General features: G+C 38.2%; 2 protein-coding genes across 7 annotated transcripts in view; both read right to left on the bottom strand.

The window, feature by feature from the left end:
• The window catches only part of LOC149262528 (UDP-glucose 6-dehydrogenase 5), a 234,392-nt gene extending 222,869 nt beyond the window's left edge, over positions 1-11,523 (bottom strand). Inside the window, exon 1 of the mRNA XM_089424881.1 lies at positions 11,454-11,523. The gene's annotated coding sequence lies outside the window, so the exon portion shown is untranslated. The remainder of the gene's footprint in view (positions 1-11,453) is intronic.
• LOC149262527 (UDP-glucose 6-dehydrogenase 5-like) lies at positions 8,982-11,710 on the bottom strand. Of its 6 annotated transcripts, none has more exons than XM_089424853.1 (2): positions 11,558-11,710; positions 8,982-10,694 (listed from the first exon to the last, which is right to left on the bottom strand). In XM_089424853.1, the coding sequence occupies exons 1-2, from the start codon at positions 11,634-11,636 to the stop codon at positions 9,235-9,237; spliced, it is 1,539 nt and encodes a 512-aa protein (XP_089280979.1). In that variant the 5' UTR covers positions 11,637-11,710; the 3' UTR covers positions 8,982-9,234. The 6 variants fall into 6 exon arrangements, with proteins under 6 accessions (XP_089280979.1, XP_089280988.1, XP_089280984.1 ...); XM_089424862.1 differs by having other exon boundaries at positions 8,982-10,714; positions 11,558-11,682; XM_089424858.1 differs by having other exon boundaries at positions 11,454-11,589.
• Positions 11,711-12,787: the final 1,077 nt, after the last annotated feature.

Raw genomic sequence — 12,787 nt, 5'->3', positions numbered from 1 at the left:
CATACATAAATATCTAGTAACCTTAAATATCCTCATTGACTTTGATTATTGGTTGGTGTGATGTATTAAATGGGTATGGTGGGTTGTCATAGAGTTTTGGAAAATTTGTCAAATTTGTATTTATAAGCTATCATGAAAAGAAAGATTGGGCATTCTATTTTACTCTTATTTTAAGTAATTCATTTAATTTATTTTAAGGTTGGTGCATTTTAATGAGGATGATTGAGAAGACTTAGGGAGTGTGTATGGAAACTTGATAAATAGAGAGGAGGAAGTGGCGTTGAGTGGGGTAGGAAGTAGGAGCTTGTTGAGAGATTGGAGAATTCTTGGAAGAAATATTTTCTTATGATAGTCTTTTTACAACATTTGTTGTTCAAATCTATGGGTGTGGAGGCCAAGAAACCTTTCTCAAAACTAGGAAGGCGGCTAGGCTCCTAGTTGGCTAGGAAGATAATTTTGTTCCACTCTAGGAAAATGGTAAAATAATACTTGGAGGCATCTTCCTACTGCTCATTCGATTGATTTACAATTGATCAATTTCAAACCAATGAGAAGGTATTTTCCTTGGTATTTTGTTATGTTTATATTTAAATGTTTAAATCTTAAAGTTAACTTGTTACTTAACTCATCCTGATATTTAAATTCACAATGTTATTTAGGTCAAATTTAGAAGTTTTGTCATTGGGAAAATATAAAAGAGTTATGGGTATGCTGTGGGATATTATGTTCCATTTATAAAGCATCAAAATTATACTAAAACAAGACATTAGCGCATATATATTTAAATGAGTAGATAGCATTGCGTAACACCCTTCTCATGGACATGAGGAGAGGTCTTATAGAAAGGCATATAGGACATCAATAGATTTCCCTTGCATGGGAAAATGATGTATGTTAAAAATAGCAACAAGAGATCCTAATTTAATTTGTCCTTGAATTAAATTAAGAATTAAATCGAAATTCTATTCTCATAACAACTTGTAATAGTTAAACTAAGTTAATTTGACTTAGTTGGCTCAGTAAATTTGAGTTGGAAGTCTATCTAGAGTCATGTAGAGTGATTCCTAAATTTAAGGGGTCCAAGTTGAGTTCTTTTGAGTTGTAATTAATTAACTCAGTCTAACTGAATTAAAGTCAGTTAAACTAGTTCAAACAGTTGGAGGAACTAGTAGGAGGTCTAGTAGTGGGGACAAGCACCAATGCAACTCCACTGCTCCACTAGTTAACTAAAGATTCACTCATAAATAACTCATGCATGTCAGTTCAGAGGAAGGGCCAATTGATATTAGAGTTCAGGGACAATGTACTATCAGTTGTATAATTTTCCGAGTTGTACAGATGGTGCATGCAATCAGTTGAGAGCCTATGGATGGATTCCGCAGTTATGGAGAGAGAATTTCCCCATTAAATATGGGCTAATTCTCTTAGGAATTGCACAAGGAAGTAGGGGTTTGGCAGGCAACAAAATTGGCTAAGTGTTGGCTTGAGATGGTTTGTGAAGCAAAGAGATAGATTGTACTTGGGCAGGGATTGTTCGGGTTGAACAAGCATTGTATTTTCTTCTTAGATCTTCTGGCTAATGTAATATAGATAGTCAGGGTTTTGAGCAGTGGAAATCCCTAGGAAAATATTGTGTTATGTGCGATTGAAATTCTTCCTTTTCTTCTTAGTGTTTTCATCAATCAAATTTTGTTTCCGGTGACGAGTAGAGTATATTCTTGTCTTGTGTTTTAACATATCACATAAGATGTTGAATCTACAAGTAAAAATCCACATGGTATCAGACTTGAAGACATTATAGAAGAGGAGAATTCGAGTTTGTTGTGCAGGTGAAATTGAATTTGTAGGTTCATACTTCAAATTCAGCAGTATGTCATTCTATGGTTTGAGACTTGAGTATGCCCTGGAGGGCAGCTCGAATTACATAGCTTGGAAGGATAAAATGGAGGCAGTGCTGGAAGACAACGAGCTGAAGGAATTCATAGATCATGATATTTTGAAGCCTCCAACATCTGATGCTAAAGATCTGGCTAAATGGAGAAAGTGTGTGGAAAAAGTGAGAAGGATTATCCTAGAAGGAGTTCGAGATCACATTGTCTCGAATCTCCACGGTAAGGAAACTCCATTTGCAATGTGGAAGGCATTGACGCATCTGTTTCAAAATAGTAGCGACCACAGGAAGTTGGCACTAAAGGACAAACTCAGAAAGATCAAGATGGAGAAGGGAAACTCTATTCTGAAGTACTTGACCAAGTTCACCCAATGTCGGGATGAGCTTGGAAGTGTTGGGATTATTGTTTCCAAAGAAGATCTAGTGATCTTAGCACTTCTAGGACTTCCCAAGAGATGGCACGGTTACCAGGACTTAGTTAATGGGAGGGAGAAGCTACCAAAGTGGGAGAGATTGTGGTTCGACTTGGTACAAGAAGAGATTTAGTGGGACACCAAAGACGGATCCTCATTAAAGCATGATGATGAGGAGAATTGTACCTCGGTGGGTAAAGCAAAGAAAGGGAAGGGGAAGTCATCCCATTCCAAATCAAATTCTTGTCAGGGCGACAAGAAGGACATGTCGAAAATCAAGTGTTTTCATTGTCACGAGCCAGGACATTTTGCCACAAAGTGTCTGCATAAGAAGGTCAGAAAGAAGCCCTCAGGAGGAGCGGTAGGTGAGGCTCTTGCTTCACAGTTTGAACTGGAATTTACCCTCATCGCTTGTATGGTGTCATCGATGATGGGTAGTGTGTGGTACCTGGATAGTGGAGCTTCTTTCCACATGACCGGTAACAAAGAGCTCTTCAGTAACTTGGAGGAGAAGGATATCCAAATGCATATTGAGATGGGTGATGATGGGAGGTATAGCGCAACCGACATTGGTACAGTTACCTTTCAGAGGGAGTCTGGTTCTCCCCTCACTTTGCAAGATGTTATGTATGTTCTTAGTTTGAAGAAGAACTTGGTTTATGTTGCCATGTTGGAAGATAGAGGTTATGATGTGATATTTAGTAAGGGAAAGGAGTTTCTTTGTCACATAACCATTGAACAAGTGAAGAGGATAAGGGTTCAAGTGAAGAACCTCTACAAGTTGGAGGTAGAAGATTGTGTTGCCTTGAGCACTAAAGCAGAGAAGGTGCAGAGCCGAGATATCGGTGAGTTGTGGCATAGGAGGTTGGGTCACTTGCACCATGGCGCTTTGAAGATCATGCAACAAATTTCTACCGGTCTTCCCAAGGGTACACTAGAGCAGGTAGACACATGCAAAGGGTGTACATTGGGGAAGTACACCAAAGCTTCCTTTCATGACAAAGACAGTCGAGCACAGGTGATCCTCGATCGAGTTCACTCAGATGTGTGTGGACCGTTCTCGACAGCATCCACAACTAAGCACAGGTATTATGTGATATTTGTTGATGATTTTCGTCATAAGTGTTGGATCTTCTTCACGCAGAAGAAAGATCAGACTTTTACTAAGTTTTGTGAATTTAAAGCACTTGTCGAGAAAGATACTGGCAGGAAAGTTAAATCTCTCAGGGGTGATAACAATGGAGAGTACGTGTCGAATGAGTTTAAAAACTTTGTGCATCAGAAAGCATTTGATGGGAGTTGATAACACCTCATAACCCACAACATAATGGCATGGATGAAAGGAAGAACAAGAGTATTATGGGAGCGGCATGGGCGATGTTGCATGATCAGGGCCTACCATTACACTTGTGGGTTGAAGCATGCAACACAACTGTTTATTTGCAGAATAGAAGCCCTCATTGAATTCTCGGGATGAGTACACTGGAAGAGGTTATTTCAGGGTAGAAACCATATATGTCACACTTCAAGATCTTTGGTTCATTAGTCTACTTCCATGTTACCAAAGATGCACATAAAAAGCTAGAACCAACAAGAGAGTTGAGCATATCTGTGGGGTACACTGATACACCTCACACAGGTGTACCTGCCAACCAACAGGATGACATTGGTTCGCAGAGATGTAAAATTCGATGAAGAAAAGGCCATTCCCTTGAGAGGGAGATTTAGCTACATGCGGTTGAGGAGCTTTTAGCTCCTAAGGAGGAACCTCAAGATGATGCAGAGCAACCACATGCATAGGAGCAGGGAGTGGAGACACCCACTCATGTAGAGTCTTCCACAGATGAGAGAAAGTGCACCAGAGAGGCTGACAAGTTATTACATGATGCTAGAGAGAATGTGGGAGCACCCACATCACAATGCAGGAAGAGGAGGTCACCGAAGAGGTACATTGGCTACATGGCTCTGATGAAAGAATGTGTAGCGATTGAGCCATCCTATTTTGAGGAAGAAGTATAACAACTAGTTTGGGTTGATTCCATGGTAGAGGAGTATGACTCCATTGTTGGGAACAATGTTTGGGATGTGGTCCCAAGACCAGTAGACGAGTCAGTGGTGAATTCTAGATGGCTTTACAAGGTAAAGCAAGCAACGGATGGTAGTGTTGAGAAATACAAGGTTAGGTTTGTGGCCAAAGGGTTTTCTCAAGTGGAGGGGATTGATTATGATGAGACATTTTTTCATGTTTCAAGGTACTCATCAATTAGGTTCGTTCTAGCACTATCAGCGCAGATGGGATGGAATATACATAATATGGATGTAAAGACAACATTCCTCAACGACATGATTGAGGAAGAGGTGTATATTGAGCAACCTGAAGGATTTGAGACCTTCAACAGAGAGTCGCATGTGTGTCGACTCAAGTGAGCAATGTATGGACTGAAACAAGCACCCTATGCTTGGTACACCAGGATCAATAGCTATTTCATCAGGTTGGGCTTCACCAAAAGTGAAGCAAATGCGAACTTTTACCATATTGTGGTTGAAGGTAAATTGTTGATTATTGTTTTATATGTCGACAATTTGATTCTGACATGTGATGATAAGTTGATCAAGTCTTGCAAAGAGGATCTTGCAAGAGAGTTCAAAATGAAGGACTTGGGGCTCATGCACTACTTTCTAGGGATGGAAGTATGTCAAGGTGATGATGAACTGTTTGTTTCTCAGGGAAAGTATGCCAACAAGATACTCAAGAAGTTCTACATGGAGAGAAGTAAAGCCATGGAGACTCCTCTAGCTGGTAACTGGAGGAAGAAGGATGCTACTTTTGATGAAGTAGTGGAGACTACTATTTACAGGCAGCTTGTGGGTTCACTTATGTATTTGGTGAACACACATCTAGACCTGTGTTATGCAGTTAACCAACTTAATCAAGCAATGGTTAAGTCGACCAAGCTATATTGGAAGGCAGCCAAACATGTGTTGACATACCTCAGAGGCACTACTCAGTATGGTCCTTGGTACAGACGGACAGAGGGAGTGAAGCTTCAAGGCTTCACTGATGCAGATTAGGCAAGGAGTCCATCTGACAAGAATAGCACATCAGGTGGGATCTTTAATATTGGGTCAACAATTGTTTCTTAGTACAACAGGAAATAGAGATCAATTGCACTTAGTTCAATAGAAGAAGAGTACATGGCTTCTAGTCAAGCAGCGTGTGAGGTTATCTGGATGAAGAAGATTCTGGTTGGTTTGTTTGGTCAGTAGATGGATACAACAAAGATTTACTATCAAAATCAAAGTTGTATCAAACTCTTTGAGAATCTAGTTTTTCATGATCGATCCAAGCATATAGATATCTGGTATCATCATCTTCGAGATTATGTGCAGAGGAGAATTATGTTGTTGGAGTACATTCCCATAGAGGAATAGAGTGCAGATATTTTGACAAAGGCCTTGTCAAGATGCAAATTCAGGTTTCATAGAGGTAGGATCGGGGTTCACTCATGTATTTGGTGAACACACCACTGGACCTATGTGATGCAGTTAACCAACTTAATCAAGCAATGGTTAAGTCGATCAAGCTGTATTAGAAGGCAACCAAACATGTGTTGAGATACTTCAGAGGCACTACGCAGTATGGTCTTTGGTATAGACGGACAAAGGGAGTGGAGCTTCAAGGCTTCACCGATGTAGATTAGGCAAGGAGTCCATCCGACAAAAAGAGCACATCAGGTGGGATCTTCAGTATTGGGTCAACAATTGTTTCTTAGTACAGCAGGAAACAAAGATCAGTTGCACTCAGTTCAACAGAAACAGAGTACATGGCTTCTAGTCAAGCAGCTTGTGAGGCTATCTGGATGAAGAAGATTCTAGTTGGTTTGTTTGGTTAGTAGATGGATACAACAGTGATTTACTATGACAATCAATGTTGTATCAAACTCTTTGAAAATCTAGTTTTTCATGATCAATCCAAGCATATAGATATCTAGTATCATCATCTTCAAGATTGTGTGCAGAGGAGAATTATGTTGTTGGAGTACATTCCCACAAAGAAACTGAGTGCAAATATTTTGACAAAGGCCTTGTCAAGATGCAAATTCGAGTTTCACAGAGGTAGGATCGGGGTAGCAGATAATCCCTTTCTTGTTGAGAGGGAGTGTTAAAAATAACAACAAGAAATCTTAATTTAATTTGTCCTTGAATTAAATTAGAAATTAAATCGAAATTCTATTCTCGTTGCAACTTGTAATAGTTAACTATGTTAATTTAACTATTGCAATCAAAACTTTATAGTAATGACATTTTGATAAGGTCACTGCAAATAAAATGGTCTTTAAAAGCAACAAGTAGTATATGGGATTCATATATCATTGCAATCAAGCTCATCAACCAATTAAACTTCCAGACAAAGCTTAAACAACCATTGAGTCATAAACTTTCATGTGCAAACAAAACATCAGTGATTGAAACAAGTATATTTAAATGATTTCATAAATTTAGCAAGAGTTATCTTAAGGTGTGGTGTGTAGTGATTATTTACCTCTGCATGTTGTGAAAGTGAGCAAACATCCATACACCCAAAACATTAATAAGAAAAAGGCACTTTAACTATTGTAATATCTTCCACATCTGTCAACCTTCACATGCCAATAAGGCATCACCAAACACAAGAAACAAACCAATAAATGAACTCACTCAAATTAAATAAAGATTAAGTGGGGCCTATTTAGTCAAAGAAACATGACAATAGAAAGTAACGAACAATGATCATCTTTATCACCAATTAAAGAGGTGAATTAAGCATAAAAACCCAAAACATAAGAAATCATAATGAATTATCTATGTAGACTTGAACAATGCTAGTATAAAGCCCCCAAGGTGCAACTCAATTGGCAAAGTTGCGTCTTGAAGTGCTATGTAAACTATGAGATTCAAGGTTCAAATCCCCTCAATTAATCAATGTATGTGAAAGAGACATACATATGCACCTAGAGGTTATAGTGGTAGAAATTGGAATTGACCTTGTGTCACACAAGTATGATACCAACCTAGTTGTCGATTCCTCTAGTTACAAAAAAAATGTTACTAACATAAGAAAATAGTAAGACAATCATTTATGCAAAGACACTAAGAGAATAGTGTAAGCACCATTGGTTAAGCATTTAATAAGGAATTATTGACATTTATGCAGATTTCAAATAATAAGGTCACTGAGACAAATAAATGAAAGAATCGAAAATCATCCCTAACCATTGAATGCCTTACTAGCAAGAGAAAACAGCAAGACAATCATTTACACAGACACTAAGAGAATAGTGGAAGCACCATTGGTTAAGCATTCCATAAGGAATTATTGACATTCACGCACACTTCAAATAATAGGGTTATTGAGACAAACAAATGAAAGAATTGAAAATCATCCCTAAGCATTGAACGCCTCAAAAGCATAAATTATGAACATTGGCAAGTTGTAATAAGTGGGGATTAACACAATTTGGAGGGTCTTTAGGTCCTAGGGCGTAGTATCACAAGCCTAAGAGTATTGCCTGAAATTCTTCTTTTCATCATCTCTATCCATGTAGCATTACCTTGCCCTACTCACAAGGACTTGACCAACCTATGCCAACTACAACCAGCCAGACTTGCGCCTCTTCACTCGAAATTTCCCCATAACTATACCTTAACTACAATATGTTTGATATGTAACTGATGAGTTCAACACAACTAAGTCTTTCTAACAGTAATACTTTGAGGATCTTTCGTTTTACTTGTTCTTATTTGAAATATGCCTCTCCTTAAATTTATCTTGATATATTTTCGACATCCAACTCTGATAGCTTGTTACAAGGACAAAACAGCATGTCCATTGGAGATGGATGATTTCTTGACATTCTACTAAGAAGTCATCAATAATTGCACATTCCTTCACACCGACTGTAAGCTTTTCCAACCCCGCATGGAGATTATTCCTGCATTTTAAATAGGTCTAACTTAACTGCATTCAGACATTCAGTAAATTAAATGACTGAAGCAAGTTACAGATTTCCATTCTTGTGGAATTTTAAACACTAAAATATAATCACCGTCTTAATGATGGCCATACCTGAAACTGTAATTATTTAAAAAAAAAAATTCAAAATTTGGGGTTCCATTGCTTCTTCTGATTTCAATTTTCTATATTTCTTTCATTTCCCACCCAAATTTCAATGATTCTTCTGCCCATAGCTTGTTAAAATCCTTAACAGTTACTACGAGTATAAAATTTACAGAAGGAATACTGGTCACTACATTGTAATTCATCAGAATACTTGAATAGGGAATTTTAATTAAGCTCGCAGCTCAACTAATATTTGTTGGTGAGAAACAGCTCAGCTTTGCTGCAGATTTTTCTTACCGAGATTGTTGTATCAAGATTGATTATACTAAGGTTTATTATCAGCAATGACCTAATAACCTGCCAATTTGACTCTCATTCCTTCAGACACGGTTAGTACACTGTTTGTGAGATTACTTGGGAAGTTGTCAACCATCAAACTGGCAAATTCATATCGTCCTTGTGTTTGTTGTTGTGTTTAATACAGGCAGACTAATGAGTTCATTCCCAAATCGATTCAGACTGGTTCAGGATAATACAGCACAAGATCATTGAAATTAGTCATTAGAATGTCATAATAGAAAGAGAAAATACAAAACATTCCATGTTATTCAGCAGAAAAGAATCCTTCTAATATAATATAAAATTCCGGGAAGCAGGAGTTTCAGCATCCACTCTGAAAAGTTGGACAAATTCAAAGATCCCTCTACAATTCTAATAATTTAAAATATTACCAGAGCCTAATGACAGAAAATACTCTCAATTTGCATGAACCGACCAAAATATTCCTAGAACCCTTCATCTACTGCTCCATCTGGAAATAATGGGCCGAGCTATGCTGATATAGGCAAATCCTTAACCCAAGGGTCTAGAGGCTTGCCAATTGAATAAACAATGAAACCAATCTTCCTAAGCTGTTCCACATTGACAATGTTGCGACCATCAAAAATGAATGCGGGCTTCTGCATGTTGTCATAGATTCTCTGATAATCCAAAAACCTGAATTCATCCCACTCTGTAACAATACAAACCCCATGAGCATCTTTGGCTGCTTCGTAAGCATCCCACACAACGGTCACTTGCTTGATCGCAGAAGGGCTCATGGGCTGCAGATGAGCAGGATGGTCCCAATCAAATTTATTCATGGAAAGATCTCTTTGAATCTGATCCTCTGTGACTTGAGGATCATAGATGCTGAGAATGGCCTTGTCCCCCAGAAGTCCCTTGCAAACATCAATGGCAGGGGTTTCTCTAGTGTCCCCTGTATCTTTCTTGAAGGCAAATCCGAGAATGGCAATCTTCTTTCCAGAGACCGTGTTAAACATGGATGAAACCACGCGATTGACGAATCTAGATTTTTGATAGTCGTTGATCTTGACTACACGTTTCCAGTAATTGGAAACCTCTTGAAGTCCATTGCATTCACAAATGTACACCAAATTCAGAATGTCCTTCTGGAAGCAGGATCCACCGAAACCAACACTGGCATTCAAGAAACGTGGACCAATCCTTGAGTCTTTGCCCACAGCATGTGCGACCTCGGAGATGTTTGCCCCAGTGGCTTCACAGAGAGCAGACATGGCATTCACAGATGAAATCCTTTGGGCTAGAAAGGCATTTGCTGCCAACTTGGAGAGCTCTGCAGACCATAAGTTGGTTGTAATAATGTTATCCCTTGGAACCCAATTGGCATATACAGCTTTAAGGGCCTCCACTGCTTTTTTCCCTTCAGGAGTCTCCCGGCCTCCGATGAGTACGCGGTCAGGTTTCAACAGGTCGTTTATAGCGGTTCCCTCTGCAAGAAACTCAGGGTTAGAAAGAATTTGATAATTAATTCCCTTGCTGTTGTGGGTTAAAATCTTTTCAATTGCCTCAGCTGTTTTAACAGGTACTGTGGATTTCTCAACAACAATTTTGTCTGATTTAGAAACATCGGCTATCATTCTAGCCGCACTTTCCCAGTAGGTCAGATCTGCAGCTTTTCCATGGCCGAGGCCTCTTGTTTTCGTGGGGGTGTTTACTGAAACGAACACAATGTCGGCTTCAGCAACATGCTTCTCAACATCGGAACTGAAAAAGAGGTTTTTTCCCCTGCAAGCTTTGACAACTTCATCAAGGCCAGGTTCATAGATCGGAAGCTGATCGCTGTTCCACGCGTCAATCCGAGGCTTAGAGATGTCAACTACTACGACTTCAATGGCGGGGCATTTCAGAGCTATCACAGCCATGGTGGGGCCACCAACATACCCTGCTCCGATGCAGCAGACCTTCACCATCTTGTATTCCTCTTTGTCTGCCCAAATATGCCCAAAACTGTTTAAAATTTCAATTTTAAGATAAAATATTGGATGCAGCTAAACTTTGAACAAAATACCACAACATTTTGAAATAAAATATTAGATCCCAGCTGTCAACTATCTTGAACAATTTTCTACATTATTGCATGTTCTCAGGGAAGCCAAAAACCCAAGAAAATACCGTATTATAGTACATTTTCAATTGATTGCAATTTTCTACATCCTTGCATGTTCTCAGGAAAGCCAAAACCCCAAGAAAAAACGGTTTTATAGTACATTTTCAGCTGAGTAATAAGAAGAACAGCTCTGATCCGGCCGCGATTTCAAAATGAAATGTACAATTCATCACTTAAATTTTGATTTTTCTGCTAATGATTCGGCTTCAAACTTCCAATCCAAGAAATATGGACATTACTTAGAAAACAATCATGCTGTAAATGCGAATTGTTAGGGATTAGACGGTGACAGATTATAGGAGGAATATTAAACATCGAATTTAATATCAAACATAGTGATACGCATACTGCAAATTGTTCACGATTTTACCAAACGCATTTACATAAAAACAGAGATAACGATTCCAAGGAGAATATGCTTTCAATAAAAGCAAATTCTATGGAAATATATCATACCAGAATTCAGATCAAGCACTTATATAGGCGAATCTCTCTTCTAAGAACCGAGACTTACTAAATTCAGATAAACTACTCACTAACCCAACAGGAAATAAACAACCAGAACTTGATAGGACTAACCTCTTCTAAGATCCTTCTCCAGAAATTCAGACACCAAAGTTGAAATATAACAAAGCAAGAAATGAATGAGATCCGCGGTTAGTAGAATGAGAATGAAAGCTTACCAATCCACAAATGCCAATTCACAGTATTAGCGCGCGTTGCACGAAAAAGAGGTCGCCGACCACAGTACGCGCGACTCATCCAATGGCTCCTTAATATGCTGCACGTCAAGCTACCTTCGTCTTCAATTTAAAGCTTCACTGGACTAAAACCGTACAATTAATTTAGTCCGTTTTACCAGTTGGTTAGTTGAGGTTCAGTTTTGAATAGATGGGAAATTAATATCTCCGCTGACTTCATGGTCACGTTAATAAATTAATAATATTTAATATTGTATTTTCAATAATAATAATAATTTAATTAGCTCTATGGGTTAGTTTAATGGGTTCAATCCCGGTTGTTAAAGTACTTCGCTAGGAGGTCACAAGGTCAATTCTCCTCGACCCTCTTGGGTTAGGTTTAGCCAGTGGGCCGCAGGGCTTGATCCCCTTCTGGCTTGATCAGCGCAGTGCTTTCCTATGGGAAAAAAAATTAATAATAATTTAATTTTTTAATTTTTAATATTTAGGGTCACAATAAGTTACACATTAAATTGTTTTATGAGGTTTTTTAATGTGTGAGAGGAACATTTCCATGTAAATTTTAACTATTAAAGTTTATAAAAGTGTATATATTTTACCTTGTTCTAAATTTGAACATGTGACCTAGGAAATATATGTTCTTAACTATTAAGTTCAATATAGGGGTTAATGGACATTTGCATTAAGTGGTATCACAGTGAGTAATGATATGGGTAGGAGCATAATAGAGTTGGTGAAGTAAATATAAATATACCTTGGAAAGCATGAGATGTTAAAGAGAAGTTATTGGATATGTTGATTTAAGAGGGGAGAAGTAGATTGTAAAAAAATGTTGCCAATGAAGTTGAAGTAATGCTATAAGAAAATATATTGAAAATCAAGTGAAGGTATTCTACCTTAAGAGGGCATATGTTGAAGTATGTCTTCGTGGTTTTCATTTTGTTGGGAAGTGAACAGATCAACAAAATCATCCATTAAGGTAATTTGCATTTGCGGATAAGTGAATATGTCGACAAAATCACCAATTAAGGTAGTGTGCATGTGGTTTTGAAAATTTCATTTTGTTGAAAGTGAATATGTAGATGGAACATTAGGCGAGGCAACTTGCATAAGAAAGAAAGAGGGGGAGATAATGTGGACATAATGTTGAGTGAGACATCCCGCATGAGAAAAAAAAGTGTGAACATTAACAGTAGTCTTGCAACAATGGAG

This window comes from Pinus tabuliformis, chromosome 6 (genome assembly GCF_031772625.1).
Source record: "Pinus tabuliformis cultivar Carrire ecotype Pingquan chromosome 6, CPIR1, whole genome shotgun sequence".
Lineage (NCBI taxonomy): Eukaryota > Viridiplantae > Streptophyta > Pinopsida > Pinales > Pinaceae > Pinus > Pinus tabuliformis.
This window is presented reverse-complemented; position numbering and strand designations above follow the sequence as displayed.